General features: G+C 40.7%; 3 protein-coding genes across 4 annotated transcripts; 1 reads left to right on the plus strand and 2 right to left on the minus strand.

The window, feature by feature from the left end:
- Positions 1–931: 931 nt before the first annotated feature.
- LOC133524042 (gastrula zinc finger protein XlCGF57.1-like) lies at positions 932–14,120 on the minus strand. The gene is made up of 13 exons (XM_061859818.1): positions 14,012–14,120; positions 13,556–13,743; positions 12,571–12,709; positions 12,117–12,341; positions 10,563–10,649; positions 9,138–9,252; positions 8,052–8,116; positions 7,841–7,941; positions 7,510–7,630; positions 6,236–6,376; positions 5,633–5,776; positions 4,830–5,436; positions 932–4,099 (listed from the first exon to the last, which is right to left on the minus strand). The coding sequence occupies exons 2-12, from the start codon at positions 13,729–13,731 to the stop codon at positions 5,278–5,280; spliced, it is 1,473 nt and encodes a 490-aa protein (XP_061715802.1). The 5' UTR covers positions 13,732–13,743; positions 14,012–14,120; the 3' UTR covers positions 932–4,099; positions 4,830–5,277.
- A 127-nt stretch (positions 14,121–14,247) lies between these two features.
- On the minus strand, positions 14,248–22,545 carry LOC133524043 (gastrula zinc finger protein XlCGF57.1-like). 2 transcript variants are annotated; one of them, XM_061859820.1, is made up of 8 exons: positions 21,703–22,545; positions 20,666–20,885; positions 19,238–19,548; positions 18,878–18,949; positions 18,320–18,470; positions 16,293–16,450; positions 15,222–15,365; positions 14,248–15,184 (listed from the first exon to the last, which is right to left on the minus strand). In XM_061859820.1, exons 1-8 carry the CDS (start codon positions 21,826–21,828, stop codon positions 15,089–15,091), a joined length of 1,278 nt encoding a protein of 425 aa, XP_061715804.1. In that variant the 5' UTR covers positions 21,829–22,545; the 3' UTR covers positions 14,248–15,088. The 2 variants fall into 2 exon arrangements, with proteins under 2 accessions (XP_061715804.1, XP_061715803.1); XM_061859819.1 differs by lacking the exon at positions 16,293–16,450 and adding an exon at positions 16,106–16,263 and having other exon boundaries at positions 14,248–15,365; positions 21,703–22,543.
- Positions 22,546–22,633: 88 nt separating this feature from the next.
- On the plus strand, positions 22,634–27,094 carry LOC133524044 (COP9 signalosome complex subunit 7b). The gene is made up of 4 exons (XM_061859821.1): positions 22,634–23,001; positions 23,358–23,610; positions 25,796–26,016; positions 26,477–27,094. The coding sequence occupies exons 1-4, from the start codon at positions 22,807–22,809 to the stop codon at positions 26,627–26,629; spliced, it is 822 nt and encodes a 273-aa protein (XP_061715805.1). The 5' UTR covers positions 22,634–22,806; the 3' UTR covers positions 26,630–27,094.
- Positions 27,095–27,685: the final 591 nt, after the last annotated feature.

Here is a 27,685-nt window from a genome sequence, read left to right on the forward strand (position 1 = left end):
GGCCCGCGTCGGCAGCCCTCGCATGAGGCATTTGAAGAAGTATCTACACAAGAAAATGGCTCAAAATTATCTTGGAAAAAGTCATACCAACCCTGACCTGACCTGACCTGACCAGAGCTGCTAACAAATTTTTCAGTGATTTATAAAACTTCAAATGCCTCACAGAAGGTTTAAGTAGATTCGGACTCCTCCTGACGCATACATTCGATGGTAATACCTTATTTGACTATAAAAGGAGCTTTTTTTCTATAAAAGGCTTGCATCAGATACGAGTTTTAGAAAGTAAAGTCGAAATGCTCCTTAGGGCTGGTCGATACGATATCGCGGACGGTGTCGAGACAAATTGGTCCGAGGGCCCGAGGCCGAATAAAAAGACGGTTGATGATCGCATTGATTACTTCCCTGGCGTGGGAGGCTATAGATAGGCGGTACTCAGTGCCAGACATAGGTAATACAATATATAGGAAACATTCAACGTATTTAAAAAAGTAACAAACTGTAAATAAACATGCAAAGATGGAGACATCGGTGGATGGTGATTCAGATTCTCCACTAGTCATAATAACGACGTCTAGCATGCTGTTTAGTAACTAAGGGCTCATTTACACGGTGCGAGAACTCGCATGCGAGTTTCATTACATTGCGGTATTTGATCGGTCGCCGAATTAGTTGTAACCTCAATAGTCCGCAATGTAACTAAAATCGCATGCGAGTAAGTAAACAAAACCTGTACGAGTCTTTAATGCCACTAATTCAAACAATATCTAGATAGCGCGATGCAGTACTATTACTGAACAGACCAATTCCATCTAGTGTGCAATTTGGTAACTAAAACCCTTCAGCGTGGGAACCAAAGAGCATATAATCACTACGTTTTAGTGGGAACCATGTCATGTAGGGGATACGACATAAGCGAAATAAAGAACAAGTGTTTAAATTATGTTATGTATATTTTCACTTTAATATAAAAATTATAGGTATTCACTGTAATATTTACAAGTAAGTAAATGGCAAATAAAATAAATTTGCAATACATTCAGAGCTCATATGACATATGGTGTTTGTGGCTAAAACTATAAAGAGTAATAATTAAATAACTGTGTCTTAATTGATTTAAACCTTTCTACAATCGGCTTAAGGCTTAGAACGCACTCCGATTAATTTCTTGCGGTTTCAGTCTCATTTCTTGCGGTTTCAGTCTTGCACGTGCGTGCGCTTATGAAACATGCCGTGCGTTACACATTTTGCGGTTCTGGAACCGCAAGAAAATAATCGCAGTGCGTTCGAAGCCTAATTTTATCAATAGATTTGATATACCTAACAGCCCTAACCCTGTTGTGTCATATATTCCTCTATATCGACGTGATACTAATATGATTTCATGAAATTCACACTTAGGCTTTGTATACTACTCCCTCTCTACTTGTTTGACTAATAATGCCTACACAATGTAGGATAATTTTACAGTAGTTTAAACCACAAACGCCACTTATTAAGTCATTCGATTAAGCCGTTTACTGATATAATTTATAGAAACTTAATACTGTCTACACCGCTAAATAGAATCAATCTATTTTGACAATTCGTATGGAAGCACTCAAATAGGGAACTGATTCAGAGGCTCGAAAATCTTCGGCATTAGTTGAGGCGCATTTGAACATCGTATGTGTCTATGAAAATTGTACATGAAATGATATCCAATAGCTATTAAATAACTTAATTCTGTACTACCAATGTATCTTACAATCAAAATTGTATTTTTGATATTTGTTGAAACTACTGGCAAACTGGGTAACAATCGTAAAAGAATAGACCAAAATTTGGTCAAATAAATTCTAGTGTAAGCGAATAGAATATGAAAACGATTTAGGACATTTTAGAGTCTGTTTCACAAAAGTAAAGTAGGTATCGGATAGATAATTAACAAATAAATTAACTGCCAGATAAAACTTAGCTCTTTATCTACCAGTTAAGGTTATTAGAAAATTGTGAAACGCCAACGATTACTTTATTCGTCAGATAAGTGGCAAGTAGCTTATTCAGGACTTAACTTGGACATTGTGAAACAGCCCCTTAAGCTATACGATTTATGAATACAACTATAAGCTGCGTTATACTCTATTGAACACTACTTACAGTGGGGCTATACATATTCACACGTTTGGCAGTTATTTTGTAAAGTATTGCTTCTCGAAATGTTCAGTTGTTGCAGACAGTAATAGACATTCCCTATCACAGACTAGATACACAATAATCCAAAACCTTCGGTTCAATTTAAAACCCACTTACAAGTTTCAACGTACGCAGATCCATTAGTTTTATTTTAAAACGTTCACTTGTAAATGGGTTTATCTGATTTTGCATATAAAAGTTTAAATAAAAACTGAGACCTAACATATAATTCCAATTGCACTTAAAACTGAAACCTGCCATTACTCGATAACACAATTAAAAATAATGTACTTAACAAACTTATACGAAACGAAAAACTTAAATGCTTACGTACAGAGATTTTACAATATACACGATCAGTGCTTACAAAACTTTGATATGTACAGTACTATCAGTAAGCTACGCTATAGTATACACTATAATTACAGTTACTAAGTGATATCCTGTCTTTTTACAAACGCTCGAAAGCGTTAATGTTCTAAATTTTAGAACACTCCTATCTTAAAAGCAGCCCTCGACAACCAAAATCCATTAGACACATATTAGGCGTTATATTTAAAATGTATTGTTTAATAGATTTTGTTGCAAATCTTTTACATTTCACGTATATTCAGTGACTCGTTCTGAATTCTATAAGTTTAAATTATTCCCATATAAACGAATTGCATTGAAGAAAGTTGCTACTTAAAATCAGGGGCGCATATGCGCAAAAATTAAATATTATTGTACATTCGTCAATATAATAAATAAAGATATAGGTATTAGTAGTTTATATTCGGTCCTATCCGTGTTACTGTGTTCAGTTTACAACAAAGTTAAAGCTTGTTGTGATGATTTGTCGTCACGTATTAATCAAGTGTCCTAACGATCGCTATAATGTAAACATGATGTTCCCGCGTCCATTCAGTTAACTCATACCTTATTGCTATAGACATAAGGTATATCAATATTCATTTACTGTTTAGTAAAGTATCATACTATATTTAAGGGCATTTTCTGAAAAAAGTGTATAAAATAGTTTTGAAATAAAAACACCATCTTTTGGGTTATTTCTACTCAAAATCATGAGGACAAAAAATAAAAATAAAATGTCCAAAAAAAATGGTCAATTTTGTGACACATTTTCACATACATCTAGTATGTGAAAGTGTGTCACAAGTATAAAAACCTGAGGACACTTTCTATCTTTGTTTCAATCAATGGTCCTAGTCGAAATAACTTGTTTTTCGAATAAAAGTAAATGGTACACTTAGTTATGAAAACACCATAAATAATCCATCCAAAACGCAAGCCTGAATATAAGACTCATTCAATTTAATTCTGTGGATGATCAAGACTGATTATATATACCCTTTAGATTAAGATCTCATGTAGAGAATACACAATTTTATTCAGGACGGAGATCCAATCAAATTACTTTCCAATGGTTTATTCCAAAAGTCCACATGACTCGGGCATTCGGCCAATGAGGTACATGTTATATCTATGGAACTCTAACATTGGTCAAACGACCAAGTCACGTGGGTTTTGTTTACGTTATCTTAAGATCAGAATGGAATACACACAATATGTCGAGTAGATCAATTATCATCGTACTTTAAAATCTGCACTTGCTGACCTTATTATCTCAAACGGCAGCAATAGCGAAGCAGATCACTCACGCATATGACCTCTGGTCACGTTCTTTCACTGTCGGATACACTCAACCCAGCACGATCCACGCAAGGATGACGTATGGAGCTATCATTGTCTGGTGTAGACGTACGTTTTGTCAGTGTCCAGTGGCGGCGGCGGCGCTCAGTCCAGCTGCTGCACCTGCACGACGGGCACGACGGGCGCGGCCTGCGGGAGGGAGATCTCGTACTTGATGAGGTTGGAGCCGCGCGCCGTCGACAGGACCAGCCCGCTCACTTCTTTCACGTCACCGCTGGAACAACAGGCATTTGGTTAATATTAAGACTTAGGAATACCACAGTCTAAGAAATAATACAGTCGGTCGACGAAGGCGTCTAGACAGGGCAACCGTGCGGGGTGCGAGGGGCGGCGGGCGGGAAGGGCGGTCCCTGAGTTTCATACACGCCATTTTGGAATCCAAGATGGCGGACATTAATTTTTCTTAAAAATCGATATGGGTGTCATCTCCGAGGTTCTTCGGGGTTCCAATTACGAAAATGACGTCCATTTTGAAATCCAAGATGGCGGACATTTATTTTTTCTTAAAAATCGATATGGGTGTCATATCCGAGGTTCCTCTGGGGTTCCGATTACGAAAAAGACGTCCATTTTGAAATCCAAGATGGCGGACAAAAGTTTTTCTTAAAAATCGATATGGGTGTCATCTCCAAGGTTCCTCGGGGTTTCGATTACGAAAATGACGTCCTTTTTGGAATCCAACATGGCGGACATTAATTTTTCTTAAAAATCGATATGGGTGTCATCTCCGAGGTTCTTCGGGGTTCCAATTATGAAAATGACGTCCATTTTGAAATCCAAGATGGCGGACATTATTTTTTCTTAAAAATCGATATGGGTGTCATCTTGGAGGTTCCTCGGGGTTCCGATTAAGAAAATGACGGCAGCTGCGTGCCGATAGTCTTGCCGTCGCGGCCGATGACGTGCAGCTGCGAGCCCACGAGGGCCACGGTCTGGTGTCTCACCTGGTGGCGTTGTGCCGCTGGTGCTTGAGCGGCAGCTGCGTGCCGATAGTCTTGCCGTCGCGGCCGATGACGTGCAGCTGCGAGCCCACGAGGGCCACGGTCTGGTGTCTCACCTGGTGGCGTTGTGCCGCTGGTGCTTGAGCGGCAGCTGCGTGCCGATAGTCTTGCCGTCGCGGCCGATGACGTGCAGCTGCGAGCCCACGAGGGCCACGGTCTGGTGTCTCACCTGGTGGCGTTGTGCCGCTGGTGCTTGAGCGGCAGCTGCGTGCCGATAGTCTTGCCGTCGCGGCCGATGACGTGCAGCTGCGAGCCCACGAGGGCCACGGTCTGGTGTCTCACCTGGTGGCGTTGTGCCGCTGGTGCTTGAGCGGCAGCTGCGTGCCGATAGTCTTGCCGTCGCGGCCGATGACGTGCAGCTGCGAGCCCACGAGGGCCACGGTCTGGTGTCTCACCTGGTGGCGTTGTGCCGCTGGTGCTTGAGCGGCAGCTGCGTGCCGATAGTCTTGCCGTCGCGGCCGATGACGTGCAGCTGCGAGCCCACGAGGCGCCGCCCCACGCCACCCACCACGATCTGGTTGCCGATCACCTGCCCCGACCGGTTCGTCACCTGAAACGACAAACGAGTCAATTACACTGTCATTTTATCGACTCGACGCCGTCTATTTACCACGGTAGAACGCAGGGAGAGGAAGACTATACCGTATTCTCGAGTATTAAAGACACATTTAAACTAGTTTTCAAATTTAGGACAAAGATGATATGCACGATGAAGCATGAATCTAAAACTTTAAAGATGAACTCACGACTTGTATGTGCGTCGGCTGCTGGTGCTCCTGAGAGTCTATCTCGATCTGCATCTGCTGCTGGACTTGTTGCTGGACCTGTTGCTGGACTTGCTGGGCGACTTGCTGGGCGGCTTGCTGTGCGGCCTGTTGCGCTGCTTGCGCCTGAAACAAACAAACAATGTGTAAGTAGATTAACTTTTAACCATAATGCTGAAAGTTGAACTTACAACTTACATGTCTAATTATATTTTACTTTCGTATATACAAGTTAAGAGGCTCCTCAAACCTTCAAGTAATGATTCGAGCACAATCGGTAAAGGAAGTTAAGAATTCTAAATGGCGGCTAAGTTTTCGGTACATTTTCGAACACCTAGACTCAAAGCGATTGGCCTCCCAGAAAATGTAAATGTCATAATAGGGTAAACCTCCCTATTGTCGCCACAAACAGTTAACACTGTTAACCCTTTCATCGCCGTGCCAATAGTGTGCACGATATTATGAACCTTGTCGGAATGCATGAAGGCTGATATTGGGGCTCTAGTCGCGTGCGTCAGTTAACGTCTTTTGGTTGTCAAAGCGTTATTACAAGGCAGCACATCATTGGTGTAAGAAAATAATTACCTGTTGTTGCGCCTGCTGTTGTGCCTGTTGTTGCGCTTGCTGTTGTGCCTGTTGTTGCGCCTGTTGTTGTGGTGATTGGAAGTTCTTCGAATGTCCCGTTATCATGATTATCGCCCCGTTGTCGTTGTTACTCGTATCTCTCTGCTAAATAAATATTTATATTGAATGTTGTATTCACAAACCTCAATTATTCGTCAAAGGTTTTTTTGTCGTCGGACCAACGTATAAATCGTGAAAAAAGGCTACCCCTGTCGACAAATATGCTATAGACTAGTTTTTCTACGGAACGGCAGATTATTTGTTGGTTGGTGGAATCCCATTTTTTATTTTTTATTTATCTTGCAGGCCTAGGCCGGCAAAGTCCTCTTTTTTTTCTTATTTGTGTTTTATTATTATTATTATTTCAGGGTTTCCTAAATGAGAACGAAAATTTGATTATTTTTGCGCTACGACGCACGGTTTAGGAGATACAGCCCTCCTAATAGCCCTCCCAAAGTAATAATAAAAAAACACAAAAAAAGAAAAAAAAAAGGAAAAAAAGCGTAATGGCGTGCGTCGTAGCGCCAAATTAATCAAATTTTTGTTTCCCCATCAATACCCCACGCACTGAATAAACTATCACATTAGGACATGAAACAATCATCATCATCCTATTTTTATTATTATTTCATTGCATGTTTGAGAAAAGACTGTACATACCTCGGCGCGATCAAGAGCAATCGATTGGTGGAAATTCGTCAAAGGACAAGAACACTCGAAAGCTCTAATCAAAGGGTTCAACAACAAATTTGCTAAGGAGCTCTTAGAGCTCAAAAGACACAAAACCTGCGCGGTGACCAGAATATTGACTGGACACTGTAAGTTGAACAAACACATGTTTCAAATTGGGAAGAAACAAGACACGACATGCAGGTTCTGCCAGGAATCAGAGGAGACTGCAATGCACATTCTCTGTTCCTGTGGACCACTAATGTCTAAAAGAAGTATCCACTTAGGGCGGCACGTATTGCAACCCTATGAGGTACAGAACATTACGGCCCAAAGAATCTGGAATTTCCTGGATTCAACGGGCATCAGTAATGAACTTTAAAGGGCTGTCACAATAGATCACTACCTGGTCGACGTGGCCCTCAAAGGCCCAAAAACCCCAATAATAATAATAAATACCCCGGCGGGAAATATGGGGTTGCCGGCCGAAGACATATCGGCCGAGCGCGAAGCGAGCTTTCGTCCCGGCCTGTGTAGTAATGTACAATTATGCAACATCTACTTACACTTCTAGGCGGCAAGTCCATGTGCTGTCTCTGATGTAGCATGAGGTGGTTTTTCTGGAAGAACGCTTTGCCGCACTGGTCGCATACGTGCGTTCTTAGCGTACAGCTCCCGTCTGGGTGTCTAAAAGGAAAGCAACTTTATTAGTAAGGAAACACTGCTTAAAATTGCAGTGATCTATGCGACCTTTCTGGCGTGGTTTTGGATATTCTTTGCAGCAGTAATTCGAATGACCGCAGTGTGATTGAAAGCCCCACAACAAACAATGAAGGTGAGGAACTTCAACTTGGGACCTAAGATAGACATTTGTTGCTTTAAGTATGTAATTTTTACCTTCTGTGATGCGCTAATAGGCCATGTTTCGCCGCAAACCCTTTCCCACAATCTACACAAAAGTGGATCTTCGGCCGCGGCGTTGCTATGTGATGATTTTGCTGAAATAATATTGCGTTGTTGAAACTTGTTATATTATCGTCAAACAAACATCAGCGTAATTTTGTTACCATTAAGGATATTTTACTAACGCTACGATATTCATACTTACAGTGGCAATAACTTGCGTGTGTACTACGTTGTTCGGATTTGAGGATATTATTTGTATAGGTTGATCTGAAAGCAAAAAAAGTATTAATTATTAACAAATATTTAATTTATCTTTAGATTTACATTCTACCATTAGCCAATATGTGTGGCTCGCTAATTAGTTGGGCAGAAGATTATTAGATTTTTTTAAACACAAGTTTATACCACATTCTTGCCCTAATATATTCTTGATTGCTCTTAGTAAAATGTTTATAAAAATTTAACAAAAATCGACGACAACCACACACTTCAAAATCAAAGCGAAGTGTACAAAATTCTCCACTATTTCCTTAAGCGAGCGGTTGTAGCACACCCATTTGAAATCAGATGATCTAATAACCGTATAATGTTTTACACGGTAAACGCATCGGTAAGTAATTCTCCCAACATTCCATGATCGCATGCGTCCATCGCATAAGCACAAAACAACGTTGCGCTTTAATGTTAGTGTTAGCATAGAGAAATATAAGTAAAAAAAGAGTGATAACTGCATACATCAGTTTTCTTAACAAAACGCGAGTTATTTCGTAGTCGCCATCTAGCATCACGTGGCGGAATTTATCAGCACTGCTAGTTGACAATAAATGTCGCGTCGAACGAAAACACGAATGCTAAACAATTTTTTAGCTAATATTATAATCAGATTAACCGGAACTCTATTTCCAACTCCTTCTGCATGTAATATTAGTTGCAAATCATCACTGTAACTATTGTATGTTAGTATAGGTTACAAGTAGTTATAACTGTTTAGTGTATTAGATCTTCTTTCTTTCTCTTTTTTTTTAACTAATGTGGTGCTGTTTGTAGATGGTTTTGCAATAAACATTTTTCTATTCTATTCTTCTAAATTGTTTTGGCAATACATTTTTCGCCATTCGCGACACTTGTCACATCTGGTGTCAAGTAGCAGTACTGATAAATCAACTACTAGACGTTAGATGTCGACTACGAAATAACTCGCGTTTTGGTAAGAAATAGAGTTACCAGTCTTTCTTTATTTATATTTGTCTATGGTGTTAGTATAGATCTGATGGAGGGTGGGACTCACTGTGCTGCGTGTGCTGCTGCACGAGGCCGGGCTGCAGCGCGGCCGTGAGCGCGCACAGGTCCGTCACGCACGTGCGGTCGCCCGCGTGCAGCCGCACGTGCAGTGACAGTGCCTCCTGCAAACAAACATTTACTCAACAGACAGGCCATAGGGGAACTTTTACATGTCAAATTTCAATAAAATAACAAAATACAATTACAAATATGGAATCAATGAAATATTACATACTTTATTAGAGATGTATACAGTATCTAAATGTCGCATTAGACAAAAAACTATGATAAAAAAATACAAACAACAAATACCAATAGTCTTTAGAGATGTAAAAGTCTAAATGTCAGAAATAATAGTATTTTATGCAAGTTGTATAAGAAGGGTCAAAAAAGGCGAGTGGCGTGAGTTACAATGTGAGCCGGAGCCGAAGGAATACGCCACGAGCATTTTTTGACCTACTTATACAACGTTGCATACGATATTTTTCCTACGAGTCAACAAAAATAAATCTTAATTTAGGTAAACAAAGCAAAAGTATATAGCCAGGACGCGCGAGCATACCTTGTTACGCGCCCGGCCCGCCCCGGGCCGCGGCCGGCCGTTCGGCGACTCCTCGTAACTCATGAGGCCCTGGTACTTGCTACTTGCTAAATTAAATTTTTGGACAGTTTTTTCTCAATTTTGGCCACCGTAGCCTACGGAGACTAACAAGCCACGCTAAGCGGTCTTCGTAGTCTATGGGTGTTGCTATATTACTGGTGTCACATGCGTGTTCCTGACTTATGAAGTAATTATTTTTACTATGCAACCAAATGAATATTTTGTAAGTTGGCAGCAATGCACTTAGTTTAAAACTGTATTCGTTTTGGTTTTGTTAGGTTGGTAGCCATTAATCGCAGTAACGTTATAGCGATTAAAAGCACAAGAGCTTTTATGAGGAATAGACAATATAGACTTTTCTTGAAACCTTTTATGTATGTTCTTATATTCGTGTTAATGAATGCATAAATGACACATAACAGTAGAGTAGGAAAAATATAATTTAAAACAACGATCATTAAAATATCCATATCTTTACATCTCTAAAGATGTAAAGGGTCTCCAAGACTTAAATTCTTATATAAATAATTAAAAGACATGAAACTAAATCAGACAAACAGAAAAAAACTGAATGAAGTGTCTCACGTTAATGCCACTCAAAAGTTACATACTTATAACATAACATGTAGCCCGTGTAAGCTTAAACAGACCGGTCTCCACAAACAGCACCCGTTCACGAGTATGACGCGTATCTCAGCCATCGACATACAGGTGGAAAACACTATATTACTTATGAAACTGACTTAAAAAAAAAAATCAACAGAAATGCCAACGTATTTGTCTACACCCTTTTCGCTGTGTTAAAAATAGATATTTCAATTTCGTACGTACCTTAGTGTTAAAGCAAGATCCACACTCTGGACAAGGGTACCCAGGTGTCACTTTTTCTGTCACAATCTGACCGTCGGCGCCGATGAGCTGCAAAACGACAACTAATAAACTACCTAGCTATTAAGATGAAATTCATTTCTGGCGCACACATATGTATTTAGCAATTTTCATTAAAATAAAAATATTATTCATATAAAAAATTTAAAGTTTGTCAATAACTGACACAAATATTTTTTTTTATAATAAATTTATTTTTCAATTCAATTCAATTCAATTCAAATATACTTTATTCATGTAGGCCCAGCAACAAGCACTTATGAATAGTAAGACAGTATTACATATAATTATCTTAATCTAATTATCAGAGCAATTTATTGATGTTGTAAATATTATTCCATATATAATACTAATGAATATAATTCATATATCAAATTTAATACTAAAACTTTCACAAAATATAGTCATACAAAAAAAAATGTATAAAAAATACTAGTCTAGATTGTTTCTAGAATAAATTCTAAATGTCAAACAAATATAATAAAAACAACAAAGGAAATACATGCATATTATTCAAATATAATAAATAATTAATCATTTCGAATCACAATTAATCCCACGTTGTTTTATCATTCATGTAGTCTTGTGTGGTATAATAAGCTTTAGAAATAAGTTTACGCTTTACATGATTCCTAAATTTATTAATTGGTAACTCAGTAATATGGTTTGGAAGTTTATTATAAAATCTCACACAATTACCCATGAATGATTTTTTAATTTTATGGAGCCGAGTGAAGGGCACGGCGAACTTATGTTTATTTCTAGTATTAATATTATGAATGTCACAATTTTTCTTAAAATCGGCAATATTTTTATGCACATACAGAATATTCTCATAAATGTATTGACAGTGCACTGTCATGATGTCAATTTCCTTAAATTTATCTCTCAGTGAGTCTCTATGGTTCATTTTATATATTTTGAATGCAAGCTTTCATTGCTGCGTGTACAATTACTTAACGAGACAATTCTAACAAACCCGAACACAAAGAGGTTGCGTTATATGCAGTTTCAGTTCAATAAAATGATGAGAAGTCTAATTAGCTTGCATGATTTGTTTACAAACATATAGACCACAGGACAAATAACACAAAATAAAAGCTTATAAGAAATAATTCATATTTATCGTATAATAATCATATATGCGACCAAACCGGCCAAACGACCCACTTTATCACTTGCCATAAGGACGAGATTTGATTGTATCTTTATACGAATAACCTTTCAAGGCGTCCTTGGGACGTTTTGCCGGCCGCGGTCACATATGTACTACTTTCTGATACAGTATAGTCATTTGAGTCACTTTTTGCGGTTACTGACGTTAAACAATCGTTTCGAATCTCCGTTGTTGCACCTAAATCATTAATACAGATCGTGTCATTCACGAAGACGTGTGTCTTGACTCGTATTGTCATGTTAATAAAGGTTAGATTTGACAAATCTGCGCGTCATCGTGGCGTGGATGGCACCAACGATAGAAATTACCAATTTACTTACATGAACTATTTGCGGCTTGAAATCATCCTGTTTTATAACCGTCGTCTGTTGTTGTTGTTGTTGCTGCTGCTGCTGCTGCTGTTGTTGCTGTTGTTGCTGCTGCTGCGCCTGCTGTTGGGCTTGCTGTTGCGCCTGTTGCTGCTGCTGCTGTTGTTGTTGTTGGGCTTGTTGTTGAGCCTGCTGTTGTTGTTGCTGCTGCTGTTGTTGGGTGTTCTGTTGTTGGACCTGGATAAGACGGCAAAAATACATATAGTAAACTGTTCTTTGTGTGAAAATATTTTGACTGCCGCTTTATTGCGTCGTCTCGGTAAACAAAACCACGAAAGTTTGCATGTTCATTTGGTTTAATCAATTGGTTTCTATTGATTCTATAGTCGTCTTTTTTCACAAATGAACTAGTCTGATTTTTATAAGAATATCAGTCTCGCGTGATAATGATACATATGTTGTTTACCTGTTGTTGCTGTGTTTGTTGCGTGACGCTGCCGCTCATACAGTGCCGCGACATCTTGCAGTGTTGCTGCATCTCTGTCTTACACTTGAACGCCTCGCCACATTCCAGGCATGCCACCACTCCTTCACCCGTATGGATTCTGGAATTTAAAAATGGGTAAAAATCTCCGTGTTTCATGTGCAAATATATTTGGTATTGAACTAGAACCTTCTGCATTCACGACGGCAGATACCACGAAAATTGCGCGGATGACGACCTAGTAGTTAATAATAATAATAATAAATTCATTTATTTCGACCAACTTAGGATCATATTACATTTAACTTATTATATTTAAACGTAAGATTAAAATTTAACTTAAACTAAATTAAATAAGACTTTGGCAGCAAAATCAGAAAAGGCTGGTTAGATCTTTAATCCTCCCCGCAGACAAAGGCAAGCGTGATAGTCTTCGTTGGATTTGACCATGGTTAACGAGTTGGAAATTGCGCGCGAAGGCCACGTTTTCGTAAGGAGTTAAGAAGACCGAGTCAAACTACTCTTAAAAAGCTGCTAAGATGATTCCAGTGAAAGTATTCTACTTACTTTATATGTGTAACTTGTTACACATCCGTCCGTATCTGCAGGAACTCTTTGCCACAAACAGGAAAAGCGTGGGGAACTCTTCGTTAACCGGTCCATGGTTGATAAGTAAGGAACTTTCGTAAGAAGGCCCTGCTTTTGTCAAGATGGCCGTGTCGGGCGACTATTTACCGCGATGTTGTTTATACCAACTTATTATGTTCAAGATGTGTCAATTTTTCTAGAAATTCTTTCCCACAGATAGGGCAAGCGTGCCGAACTCTTCATGTACTCTCACGTGGTTGAGCGTGGCTGGGACTTGCGTGCGAAGGCCCTGCTTTTGTCAGGATGGCCGAGTCGAAGAACACTAACACTTGCTATGTAAGTACGTACGTTGGGTGGTCTAAATATTATTTATACTAACTTCATATGTGCAACAAGAGTCCGTTTCTGTAGAAATTCTTTCCCACAGACAGGGCAAGCGTGCGGAACTCTTCCATGGACTCTCCCGTGGTTGACAAGTTGGAACTTGCGTGCGAAGGCGACGCCGCAGTCGGGGCACACGAAGGGGGACAGCGAGCCGTGGAAGCGGCTATGCATCACTAGGTGCTCCTGTGGACGAACACGGATGTTTTATATATGCCTACAAATGCGTATATTTGTTCTGATAATTGAAAAAAAAAGCGTTTTTCTTTCACTCTGTTTCACTTATTTTCATTTGTAGTCGACCCTGCTGTCGTCTCGTCAGCGCGAGCGATCAGCGACCTTTAGTCGATATATTATTATTATTAGGTATTCAAAAAGGTAAACAAAATAGCGCAGTCTGAGCGTGACGAGGTGGCGCTTCAGGAGCCCCGGCTGTGTGTGTTCAGACACTCACCTTCTGCGCGAAGCTCTCGCCGCAGTCGCTGCAGACGTAGGGCCGCTCGCCGGCGTGGTACTTGCTGTGCGTGACGAGGTGGCGCTTCAGGAGCCCCGGCTGTGTGTGTTCAGACACTCACCTTCTGCGCGAAGCTCTCGCCGCAGTCGCTGCAGACGTAGGGCCGCTCGCCGGCGTGGTACTTGCTGTGCGTGACGAGGTGGCGCTTCAGGAGCCCCGGCTGTGTGTGTTCAGACACTCACCTTCTGCGCGAAGCTCTCGCCGCAGTCGCTGCAGACGTAGGGCCGCTCGCCGGCGTGGTACTTGCTGTGCGTGACGAGGTGGCGCTTCAGGAGCCCCGGCTGTGTGTGTTCAGACACTCACCTTCTGCGCGAAGCTCTCGCCGCAGTCGCTGCAGACGTAGGGCCGCTCGCCGGCGTGGTACTTGCTGTGCGTGACGAGGTGGCGCTTCAGGAGCCCCGGCTGTGTGTGTTCAGACACTCACCTTCTGCGCGAAGCTCTCGCCGCAGTCGCTGCAGACGTAGGGCCGCTCGCCGGCGTGGTACTTGCTGTGCGTGACGAGGTGGCGCTTCAGGAGCCCCGGCTGTGTGTGTTCAGACACTCACCTTCTGCGCGAAGCTCTCGCCGCAGTCGCTGCAGACGTAGGGCCGCTCGCCGGCGTGGTACTTGCTGTGCGTGACGAGGTGGCGCTTCAGGAGCCCCGGCTGTGTGTGTTCAGACACTCACCTTCTGCGCGAAGCTCTCGCCGCAGTCGCTGCAGACGTAGGGCCGCTCGCCGGCGTGGTACTTGCTGTGCGTGACGAGGTGGCGCTTCAGGAGCCCCGGCTGTGTGTGTTCAGACACTCACCTTCTGCGCGAAGCTCTCGCCGCAGTCGCTGCAGACGTAGGGCCGCTCGCCGGCGTGGTACTTGCTGTGCGTGACGAGGTGGCGCTTCAGGAGCCCCGGCTGTGTGTGTTCAGACACTCACCTTCTGCGCGAAGCTCTCGCCGCAGTCGCTGCAGACGTAGGGCCGCTCGCCGGCGTGGTACTTGCTGTGCGTGACGAGGTGGCGCTTCAGGAGCCCCGGCTGTGTGTGTTCAGACACTCACCTTCTGCGCGAAGCTCTCGCCGCAGTCGCTGCAGACGTAGGGCCGCTCGCCGGCGTGGTACTTGCTGTGCGTGACGAGGTGGCGCTTCAGGAGCCCCGGCTGTGTGTGTTCAGACACTCACCTTCTGCGCGAAGCTCTCGCCGCAGTCGCTGCAGACGTAGGGCCGCTCGCCGGCGTGGTACTTGCTGTGCGTGACGAGGTGGCGCTTCAGGGGAAACCCGCGCCCACACTCGCCGCACACGAACGGTCGGTCTCGGCTGTGAACCTGTACGACAAAACCTAGTTACTCTACTACCAAAAATAGCATCGGGTCGGTCTGATGGAAATAAAAATATAACTTTACTCTTTCTTTCATGTACACATCTATTTTAGTTTATTCAGTACTTCAGTAGGTCATTCACAGAAACCCGCGTCAACATGTTGTCGCCGTCAGTAAAGTCAGCAGCAGAAGCTGCTAAAACAAGCGAGTACAAAATGAACTAAATCAACATTATTGTTAAGAGAAAAAAAGCATCTGTAGGACCGTTTTACATCTTTACCCACTTCGCTAATTTCGCTATGTCTGCTGCTAATCCGATAGTGAACGGTCTGACATTCATTAGGCGGGTCCAAACAGAGCGAGCATACGCGCAAGGCAATTCCCTCACGCATAAAACGGCCAGTGTAGACGTGCCTCGGCCGAGGCGGCGCGCTCAGGCGAGGATGTACGAGTATGCTCGCTCTGTGTGGACCCGCCTATTCAATCTTAATCCAACAAGAGTAATACGCATTATTTTCGACAAATCTAAAATTCTCAAAATCCATATTAAACATTTTTTTTTTTTTTTATAAAAAAAATAGCTCACAAAAAAACTGTTTTTGTCCAGAGGGTCAATGGATAAAAATGAAATGGAAAACAAAACTGCTACCAATGTGAATTGAATTATACTGAGAATGAATAGGCCCTGGTTAAACCAGCATTATTAGTGTAATATTATACTAAAATTCCAATACAAATACACATACCCTTGAATGCGTAACCAAATGATGCTTCAGCGTAAAGGCCATCTTACACTCATGGCACCTAAACGGCCTATCCGCCGAATGCAGCAACAGATGCGTATTCAGACAATGCTTCCTCGCAAACGCTTTCCCGCAATGCGCGCACACATGCGGCCGCTCACCTAGAGTTAGATAGATTAGTTAATTTTACCCGCATGTGCGTTAAGAGATGGTGTTTGAGCGTGAAGGTTTTCTTGCATTCGCGGCACTTGTAGGGGCGGTCGGTGGTGTGGAGGAGGAGGTGGGTGTTGAGACAGTGTTTGTGGGCGAAGGTTTTGCCGCAGTGTGTGCATGCGTGCGGTCGCTCGCCTGAAACAACCCCATTTGTTCTATAGAACTGTGCGCAGTAGCTTTCATTGGGAGACTTTGCAAACATTGATCTCAAATTATTAACGGACTCGTTATCGGGTCAAAAGAAAATATTTATTTAATTTAGAAGGTGAAGGTCGTGTTTTGGCAGGCAAATTTAGACCCCTAAGAGTTAGAGATTTGAGCCGAAAAATCTATACAATGGGTTAGTTTTCTAACGAGTCAAATCAGGTACTCTTTAGGAAATCTTACTAAGGCCATTGTGGGGAGAATTTTTTACATGCTTGTCGCTTCTAACTATATACACATCCTCCCCATTTACAGACCGTCGGTAAAGCAATAGAAGTAAAGCTTTTTCTGACTGTTGAGTGTCGTAGGTATACAAAATACGAGAGTTCTTGCCCTGTGGTCTTCGCAACCAAAACGACCGTCCTTCCCCACATTGAACGAAATTGTTTTTTTTTTCCAATTTGTGACATCTCAATAGAGGATTCATTTGAGTTTTTATGATCTGTTGATTTCAAAGTCTTTGAAGGCGCAATAGGTGTAGCCGCCTTTATTCAGTGTATTTTCGTAAATTTGATTTCATTATTGTTGTGAAACAATGTATTTTTCCATAGGAAATTTGCCTAGCCTATTTAGTCTAGACTACTAACCTAATATCTCATTTAAATAGATTTGCATAATTCACGACTCGTGAAGTCGTGGGTATTATAAGAAGTCATATTCAATGTCAAATACTACTATTATAATAAAGACAAGTCTATACTTGTCTCCTTTCTTTACGTCTCAAATAGATTTACTGAAGTGATGAAAGTCAGGTTGTTCGGTAAGGTTCATTTGTTCCTTCAGTATATTTTAGGTTTAATTAGATCATTGAAACAATTTCTATTTTGTAGACTTAATAAGAGATCAATATGAGCAAGTCCCAATGAACAGCTGTGCAACATGTATCTAAGAGGGTTTATTCTTGATGAGCTGACAAATTAGTCTAGGGGCATGGTTAACGTATGCTGCCAGTTTCGCCATATAATAAAGCCCCATTTTGACGGATCAAGAATTTACATCCGATTTTCGTTACATTGCGGTATTTGGCCGATCGACTAATTCATTGTATAGCAATGTATCGAATATTGCATGCAAGTTCTTGATCCGTCTAAATGGGGATTGATACAGTATGTTTATCAAATAAAAATCTGTCAATGTCAGCTCAACAGGAATACACCTCCTGCTAAGAAAGGCAGGAGAGTTTTAATTCATATAAAGAGTGTCAGTTCTATAGAACTAATGGAATTGAACCAAGTCGCTAGCACACTTCACATCATTAAAAAGGCAACAAGAACATTTATATAAAACACTGTTTTCACAGATTTTACATGGAATTCTACATTAATCACAGACTTTTTTAATTTTATTAACTAATAAAGAAGAAAATGGCTGAAAACATTATTTAACTCGGGAACACCACACAAATAAAAGAACTGCCTCTAACGGGATTCGAACCCAGGACCACCATCTTCGTTGGCAGGGCCACTACCAACGTCAATCACTCTAATATACCCACTAACGCGGCTGTCAAAACCATTGTAACTTACCGTAAGTTGTAGGCACATTTTACGGTAATTTACAATGGTTTTGACCCAGTACCCCAGTAGGGAGCAAAGTAGGCACTGGGTACTGGGTAAATCTGCTCCAAAAGTTTTTGTTTACCTATGAAAAGTATATCACAACCTCATTGTGTTAGGCCGCAGTCCGCGGCCTTACAACATGATGCTAGTTGATGGATTTAGCAACATACCAACATTATTTTAAATTTCGAATATTGGAGCAAAGTAGGCTGAATGAATGTCAATATAAATGTTCACTTACCAGTATGCACTCTCGCATGCGTAGTAAGATGGTGCTTCAACAAAAAGGACTTTCCACACTCGTCACAGGCGTACGGGCGCTCCTTTATGGCGGCCGGCGGCGCCGCCGACATGGTCGTCGTGGACATCAGCTCCGTCTGCGAATATACCGCCTGACAATATCTTAGTACTTGAGTTATTTATTAAGTGTAAAAACCAATGCGCACTGCTTGAGTATCCAGCCCAGCACGGCTGTCTAATGCGGTGTGCAGCGGCCTTAAAACGGATTTTTGATGTGTGGTGTCAGTTAATAGCTTGAGTTCAGTATGAACTGGACATTCTTTTAGGAAGAGTTCAATTCAAAAATGCTTAAATAAAATTTAAATACTAAAATAAGTCATTTTTAGAACGCAGATTAGATTTACTTCTTTTTAAAAACGGCGGGTAGGAGATTTGCAGTCTATTGCAAATGGAACCTTTAAAATGTTCTTCATAGGCGTCAATGTACATCAATGGGTGAGTTAAGTATGAATAAACCAGAAAATTTTACTTATTTGATAAAATAAAACATTGCACTTACATTTTGCAGTTGCGTGTGCTGTATTACTGTAGCGGAGGTTTCCCCATCTTCGAAGCTGACCAACTCGTAGCTCTGGGCAATAAAAAAACAAACTGTTAAACAAACTTTACAGAAAATTGTAACCTATTTATTAATAATTTAGGTCTTATTTCAACTACAAATTTGAATGTTAGGACTTATATGTCAGCAGTAGTAATGCATAGGGCATGCAGTGTAATCGATTTGACGGTTGCCATATGATTCCATTCATTGCAACCAGTATGTGAGTGTCTGCACTGGGCTTCAAAGCCGTGCTGCATATTATATCTACTTATCATATTATATTTACAAAAAGCACCCATTTCTTATAAGAATACTCACTTTAGGCGAATTATTAGCCGTCCCAGGCTCCTGCTTCGTATGCATCAACTGATGATGTTGATGACCTGTGGTCGTCTGTATCGTTTCCACCTGTGTTTGCTGTGTCGTTGCCTCCGCTAGACTCTTCAGCCCACCATTAAGTATAGTATGATTGATCTGTGAAGCATCTATGACAGCTGGTGTGGCGATGCCCTGGGCTTGCAGGGCCCGCTTCATGAGGATCTCGTTGCATTCTTCGGCGGTCAGCTGAATTGGCCCGATAGGGGTCATGAAGGGCTTTGCTGCGAGGTTTGTGGCTGTAAATATAGGGGCTACGAGTTAAATCATTACTGCCCTTTGGAAGGGTGGTTGGTTTTGAAAAATAAGATGAAAGTTTCGCAGGTGCGAATTCAAACGTCGCTCTGGTGTATGAGCATGAAAACGCTATTCACGTATACAGCTATATCCCGCTCGCACACTGTAATGACGTCCGGATTCGCATCCAATATGAAAACCGCCTTAAAGTAATGATAGATTTCAGTTCAAAATTTTTGTACATATTTAGCCTGATGGTTGACTAGTAATAATAGTAGACTGTGCAATAATGATAAAAAACAAATATAAACATTGCTCGACCCTAAGGATACCTGGTAGAAAACACCTTATTGCATTAAGGTTGCATACCTATATATTTTAAATAAAAACAGTAATTCTGTAGCAGTGACATGGTATAGCGGCTGTCTCCATACAAAATAATACGGCAAAATAAGGATGGAGTAGTATTTCGTATGGAGACGGCCGCTATATGACAGCACTTACCATAGGAAACAAGAGCAGACTTTACTGTGTGTATGTGTAGGTAAGTAAGTAAAGCGTGTGAGTGTGGTATGTGAATGTGTGTCAGATATTTACGTAGTTATGTACTGCACGAACACTTGCAAACATACTGAAAGCATTCAGCTACAGTAATCAAGAGAAGATGTAGAAAACTTATGTTTGCGATACATGTATTTAATGGTCATTACTCTCATTACCAAATTAGTACCTAGTCTAGCCATAAATTCCGTAACAAAGCCAATTGTCTCTAGAGACTAGGATTTTAAAGTTATTTTATAAAGTTTTATATAGTTAATAAAGGGACACAACTGTACCTGTAGCTGTTACGTAAAACGTTTGTAGAATTTTTTTGGAAGTTTAGCACATTAATTTACTTAGAAATGTAACATATAAGTAATAAAAATATAGTAAAAGCATAGTTGACAGATATATTTTTGAATGCCGCCTTATAGTTTACACAACACATAGACATGCATGAGAGCTAAAATGTTTGAGCCGTACACGCATGCCAGCGGTGTGCCTTCTCTTATAAGGATCTGTATATGTATTACAATGTGCATGTGTATGTCTACTACACATCCGGTGTGCACAGGCCTTTAGACTGAAACTTACTCTGTATAGTTGCCGTCTGATTCTGTGAAACTCTGTTAATTGTGTGTGGAGTCTCATTCAGGACAAACATAGCTCTCCGTGCCGTTACTGGAGTCCCAGCAGTGACAACCCTGGTTACTTGTGTGCCGGTATTGCTGACAGCTACGGAGACTGTTCCAACCTTCTCTTGGACTTGTGGCGTTTTGTGAGACATCACGGTTAGGGTTGTTTCTGGGGACACCTTTGGAGACAAAGGATTCCATTTATATCAGCTGTTTATTTACTTACTTTTTACATGATTCAATTATACTAAATAATATATTCCAATAACTCTAAAAATAAAATAAAACTTTGTGGTAATAATTAGGGAAAGCACAATACAATAAAATCAAATCAAATTCAATTCATGTAAAATGTTGGATAAGTAAAAAGAATACAGTGTGAACTCTATATACCGACACTCAGGGGACCGAACGTTTTTTGAACGTGTTTTGGGCTTGTGCACAAATCACACGAGGTTTTTTCGGCTACTTTTTTTAACCCCCCTCCCCCTTGGTGATATTTGGTGAGGTTCTTGGCTTTGACTGAATGACTTTCAAATTAATGATTCAAATGCTGAGTTTCTTGCCGGGTCCCACATTGGGATACCCTCCTACAATTTAGGAGGGGTTTAAATCCCAGATCAGAGATGTAGGGTTAGAGCCAGCTATGTTTGACATTCATAAGCGCATTGTAGTATCATAAAAAGAAAGGAACTAAGTAGTTACTTTCCTCCATTGATTTTATTTATTCAGATACTGCTTTTATGACTTGTCCTTTTCTAGTTTGTCTTTGTGAGCCACAATACAAAGGACTTTTATACTGTATTTCTGAAATAAATAAAGGCTACACTAGTTCCACTAAATGGCAAAAAAAAATGTAAATCACAATTCGGTATTAATTGCTGTTGATAAATATAAAATGTGATTGAATTCCTAATTCTAATATGATATTGTTTATGATTAAATGCTTTAATGACTAATTCGTTTTACAAAATTAAATAACATTATTAGACTTACCATATTCCCCAGGGTGTAACTGAGGCTGCTAGGGGTCTCAACCTCGCCCTTCGTTAGATCTCCAGAGCTCGTGAAGCCCCATTGATATCCGAAGCCCGACACATTGCTTGGCGTAGGCATACACATTTTTAACAACTATTTATCACAACATAAAAATAAAAACAAACAGACCAACACAAATCCACTATTTGATAGTAAACACGAGTCCTCATGACAGTTTTAACATCGCGAACATGTATGTACGCTCGCTTTCACAACTACTAGCGCACCGTACCCATCAATCACACTAGCGTAACGCCGACTAACACACGCACTAATAGTCCTCCTATAGCCTTAATTATACCGCCCCGTCTTTGGAAACCATTCTTAATCGAAGAATCCACTTGATTTGCCCTAATCAACTCAATATTAAAGGCGGCGCACGACGACGACGCTACCTAGCTACATACGACACGCACTTCATTTCCAACAAAAAGCACGTCTTTGAACACGCTAAACGAGTTATTGAGGTTCATTGTGCTGCAAGATCACCAAAAAAACATTACAGTTCGTAAAATTCACACTATATCTTCCTATTTCATGAAAACAATTACTTCATTGCACACACAAAAAACCGGACGCCATTTTATTGTTTATGGCCGATTTGATTTTTAAATACCAGCCATTCGTCCGTGACGATGGTGTTTTATGGGGCCAAAAAGATAGATTAGATACTGTGATTTATGATAATTTCATCTCCAATACCCGAAAATACATTAGTTTAAGCAAAGAAAAGTAGGTAGCAGATTTTTTCCTGGATCTTCCTGACTTCTTCAGGCTATTTTTTCCTGAAACAAATATAAAACGAAACACAAAGACAAGTCTTTACGCCCACTTGTATACTCGGTTTTACAGTGTATGATTAAACGTGCGCGTGTGTGCGCAGAACAATGACGTTTGTTTTTTTTTCTGTTGTTTGCGTGTGTGTAACTGTCGCAGAATTTGCAATATCTGCAACTCGTTTTATTGAAGAAAATGTGCATTTAATATCATTATTAGTGTTAATTTCCCCGTGTTGCTTAATTGGTGATATTATTTAGGTGTATTAGAACATACAAAGCCAATATGAATGCCATGTCCATGGATAGGGACGAGCCTTCTTCGCTCCTGAGTTTTTCGTCAAACCACCCATTAGAACAGTTTGTGCTTTTAGCGAAGGGTGCCAAGGGTTCGGGGGCCGCAGAACTGATTAAACAAGTGCTCGAAGCCCCAGGAGTGCACGTATTTGGGGAGCTGTTGGAAGTACCGAACATCTTAGAGGTTAGAGGTTACAATACTTTCATAACATACTGAGGGTTATTCACTTATTGATAAGATAGTAAAAAGGAGTTTTAGAGTGCTTTAAAATATTATCCACAGTATACAATGAATTACTTTATTTAGTGTCACATTACAAGTTAAGAGCATAATTAAATGGCCAGCCAAAGAGCTCAGCAGATATAATTAAAAACACACTTGTCTCTGTCAAGAAGGTGATGAGGTGAGAAAGAAAAAGTGTACTGCTGTTAGTAAGGCCAACTTTTATGACTCAACCACTTAACATAAATATTATTACAAACATTGTTTCTTAGTTTATTTTTTATTTCACAGTGTAATTTAACTTCTTTTTGTTCCAGCTTGAAAATGGTCCATATGCAACACATTTCAACACACTCAACCTCTTCGCCTATGGCACTTACAAAGACTACCTAGACAATAAATCGGACTACCTGGAACTGACACCAGTGCAGTGCAAGAAGCTCCAACATCTGACTATCGCCACCCTTGCTACACAAGAGAAGCTGATTCCATACAGTGTGTTGTTGAAGGAACTGGATATTAAGAATGTTAGGGATTTGGAGGATCTTATTATTGAAGCTATTTATGCTGGTGAGATAAATATAAATAAGTAATATTCTTCTCATATTAACTTGAAGTTACTGCCAACAAATTCAAAGTGACACAGGGTCCATCTACCCAGCCCAGTCCTTTTCAGTCCTGTCACCCCTAAGACTAACTAGGGATCCTGATTCTACCCCTCCCCCCAATAATCATCAATAGCCTTTCTTATAGGTCTAATCTTTGTTATCTTTAATTAAGCTTATTACCCCTGTGAAATACGAGTTTTACCCCCACGGGGGTAATTACCTGGGGGTACGTGCTAACATAACCTGGGGATCAGGAAGCGCTGACTAACACTATGTATTTTTTTCATTACATTGTAGGTAAAATTGTATGATTTCTTTGGCATAAAGACTGGGTTAATGTTTGGAAAATTTATAAATGGTTTTTTATTGTACTTATTTCAGGGTTATCTTTCTAGTTTGAGTTAGCCTGATGACCATACATCAACATTTTTTTTTAATATTTCATACTACGTTGGTGGCAAACAAGCGTACGGCCCGCCTGATGGTAAGCAGTCTCCGTAGCCTATGGCCGCCTGCTACTCCAGAGGAGTTACATGCGCGTTGCTGACCCTAACACTCCGCACCTTCTTTGAGCTCTGGCAACCTTACTCAGCGGCAGGAACATAAACACTATGAGTAGGGCCTAGTGTTATTTGGCTGCGGTTTTAGGTGTGGGAATGGATTCGTGTTTTTATAATTTTATTTATTGTAATTATTACCAAACTATGAATTAAAAAAAATAGGTACATGAGTATGTATAAGCGCTGGTGGCCTAGCGGTAAGAGCGTGCGATTTGCAATCCGGAGGTCGCGGGTTCAAACCCCGGCTCGTACCAATGAGTTTTTCGGAACTTAAGTACGAAATATCATTTGATATTTACCAGTCGCTTTTCGGTGAAGGAAAACATCGTGAGGAAACCGGACTAATCCTAACAAGGCCTAGTTTACCCTCTGGGTTGGAAGGTCAGATGGCAGTCGCTTTCGTAAAAATTAGTGCCTACGCCAAATCTTGGGATTAGTTGTCAAGCGGACCCCAGGCTCCCATGAGCCGTGGCAAAATGCCGGGACAACGCGAGGAAGAAGAAGGTACATGAGTATGTATGTAAGTATGAGTCATAGTTTGGTGATTGATTTGGTTCCATATTGATCGCTGATGTTTGCTTACTATGAAGTAAGCTCCAAATGTGCTTAGAAATGTTAAAATAGTTTCTGATTTTACAGTTTTTACCTGTTTTGGCTAGTGTAAAACATTCCCATACCGGAAACCGTGATGTAAGCTGTTGAATGGGATTGAAAATGTCCATTAGAGTTCCAATTTCTATGCTAAAACACTTCTGAAACTGGGAAATCCTAATTTTTGCCATTAAAACCTATTACCAGGACCTTTCCCTAGTGTCAATGTTGAAACTATAAACCACCATGCAAAAATTTTCACACTGAAATGTTTCTTTTCTTATTGAATCCTGTTTTCTATTAACACATAGGGTTTTCGTACCTATAATAGAAACTTATTTGTTTATTAACCTTTTGAACGCCAAGAGCCACTAAAGTGGTCGTGTGCTGTCGTGCCTACCACGCCAACGACCACTAAAGAGGTCATGGCAGACGCTGTCAAACCAATTTTACTGTTGACAGATAAAGTTTAAATTCGTTTCTCAATAGTTGACATATTGGCGTGTATGCCGCATTTTGATGCGAGGGAGAAAGCGTTGAAAAGGTTAATACAGATGTAGTGAATAATCCTTTCCCATCGTATTTTCTCGGGATCGTTCGTTATTGTTATGCTACTTCAGTCAACCTCAGCACATTTTGTACTGAGACTGACTGAAAGAGCATAACACGTTCGTACGTTTCCGTAAAGAAACGATGGGAAAGGATTATTCACTACGTCTGTAGATAGGTTGTGATATACCTAATCATGAAGAGACAACAACAAATACTATAAAGTACGGAACCCTCGGTAGGCGAGTCCGTCTCGCACTTGTTCGGTTTTTTATAAATTTACAATCAGCCACAACACACTGTTATTTTGATGATGTTTCAAAAAGACCCCTGGTCCCTGGTTTTAATTATTATTAGAAGTTAAGTTAAAAGGCTTGAGTGCATCTACTGTGTGCACAAAAAGTTAAATTGTATTTCTAAACTAACTAAAATTCAATTCTCTCACAGACATCATCCACGGCAAATTAGACCAAGAATGCAAGCGCGTCGAAGTAGATGTGGCACTAGGCCGCGATGCCCGTTTGGAGGACGCCTCCGCCATTGCTGATGTCTTAGCTGACTGGTGCAACTCTTGTGAGGCAGTGCTCAGCTCTGTGGACCGCCATATTCAGCGAGCCAACCATCACAAGCAGCGCGCCATCAGACACCAGCAAACTATTGAACAAGAGGTAAGACCCCCGACTGAAAGCGGCCTCGGCATAGTTTTGCTAGACTGGTGTAATTCCAGTACTCCCATCCCAAAGGCCGGCAACGCATTTACAACCCCTTTGTTTACAAGCCATGTCCCAGCAGAAGACAAGAGGTAATGATCTCGAGGGAGGTTATGTTAAATAAATGCAAACATCTGCAAATGGCCTCAATATACTGCTCAACTCTCTTGGATTCTCTTGGAACTCTCCCTCTACTACTGGAGCTGGATTCTCGCCACTGAGGCATTTATAATGTACGTATAGTTCCTCTCTAGTACAACTGCGAATTTATTTCACAATTTTTACTTCCTTATCCTATAAACAGTTGGGGGAGAATAAATAACAATGTTAGGCGAACATAAAAATGGCAATATTTGTTTAAATAACTCTTTTATCTTGGGCTTGGGCCACACCTTTTAATCATATTATATTTTTCCAGATATTGTTCCTCAAGAAGACCCTGAAACCGCAGGCCGATACGGAAGACTCGGCGTCAGGCGGAGGCTGCGACAACCACTCGGCGCCCAAGAAGAGCTCCGGCAAGGGCAAGATCCCCCGCAACGCCACCAAGTTCTGGCAAAAGAACACTTAGATGCCTCCACGATATCGCTGCAGCATTGTGTGTAGCAGGCTTGGTGCAGTCATCAGATACATCAGAGCGGCCAAGATGCTCAAAAATATCTGAACATGCACTTCAACGTCTTGATGGATAGGCGTTTTCACTCTGTGTTGTGTACCAATAATGTCTGGTTAGCAATTGTCACAAAAGTATCGAATGCCAATCACTACCCTACACATGTTGCCAAGAAAGTGACAGTTAGACGTAACTTAAATATAACTTAAGTGACGCTTTAAAATTAAAAAACAAAGGCTTTGTTCAGATATTTGTGAACACCTTGGCTGCTCCGATATATCTAATAGCGACTGTACAATTTAAACAGTAACTCTCATTGTATTGAAATTACAGCTGTCATATGCAATGCACAGTGCTGCAGTAAGACTTTATGCTCTTGTGATATATCTGAATTAATAAAGTTTTAGGTATTTGCTCTCATAATATATTTATTATTATTCCACAACGAATCCTTAACCAGACAAGCAGTGACCATCCTCTTGATATTTTCATAGCTCAAAGCTTGCTCATCTTAGCTTCTTCCCGATTCCACGAAGTTACTTGTGGAATCTTGAGATTAGTCTCAAGATTTGTCTTAAGCATCCTTTTATGAAAGCTACTGTAACTCAACGTCAACTTCCAACCAGAAAGTAATTAAGAGCTAGAATTTAACCACAATCCTGAAAAGATTTTAACTGAGAAGCTGGTGGTAAATAGCAAAGTGTATTATGGAATCGACGGCTAGAACCGCTAACCCGCCCCTGGGGCCCATTTCTCGAATGCTATTTATTTTATAGCCATAAAGGTACGTTATTTATTTCATATTTTGCGATGCTGATTGCGATCAACGCTTCTAGCTCCACCTATAGCCAATTCAATACACACAGCAAATGTGACTACATCCTACCCACCTACGACGAAAACAACTCTAAGGAGAAGTATCTACTCATGGAGATATAATCTTATAAGTCCGTGTATCTACTACATATAGGTACCTCAATTGTATTAGATTTTGTGTGTTACAAACACAAAGAT

The sequence above is a fragment of the Cydia pomonella genome, chromosome 13 (assembly GCF_033807575.1).
Source record: "Cydia pomonella isolate Wapato2018A chromosome 13, ilCydPomo1, whole genome shotgun sequence".
Lineage (NCBI taxonomy): Eukaryota > Metazoa > Arthropoda > Insecta > Lepidoptera > Tortricidae > Cydia > Cydia pomonella.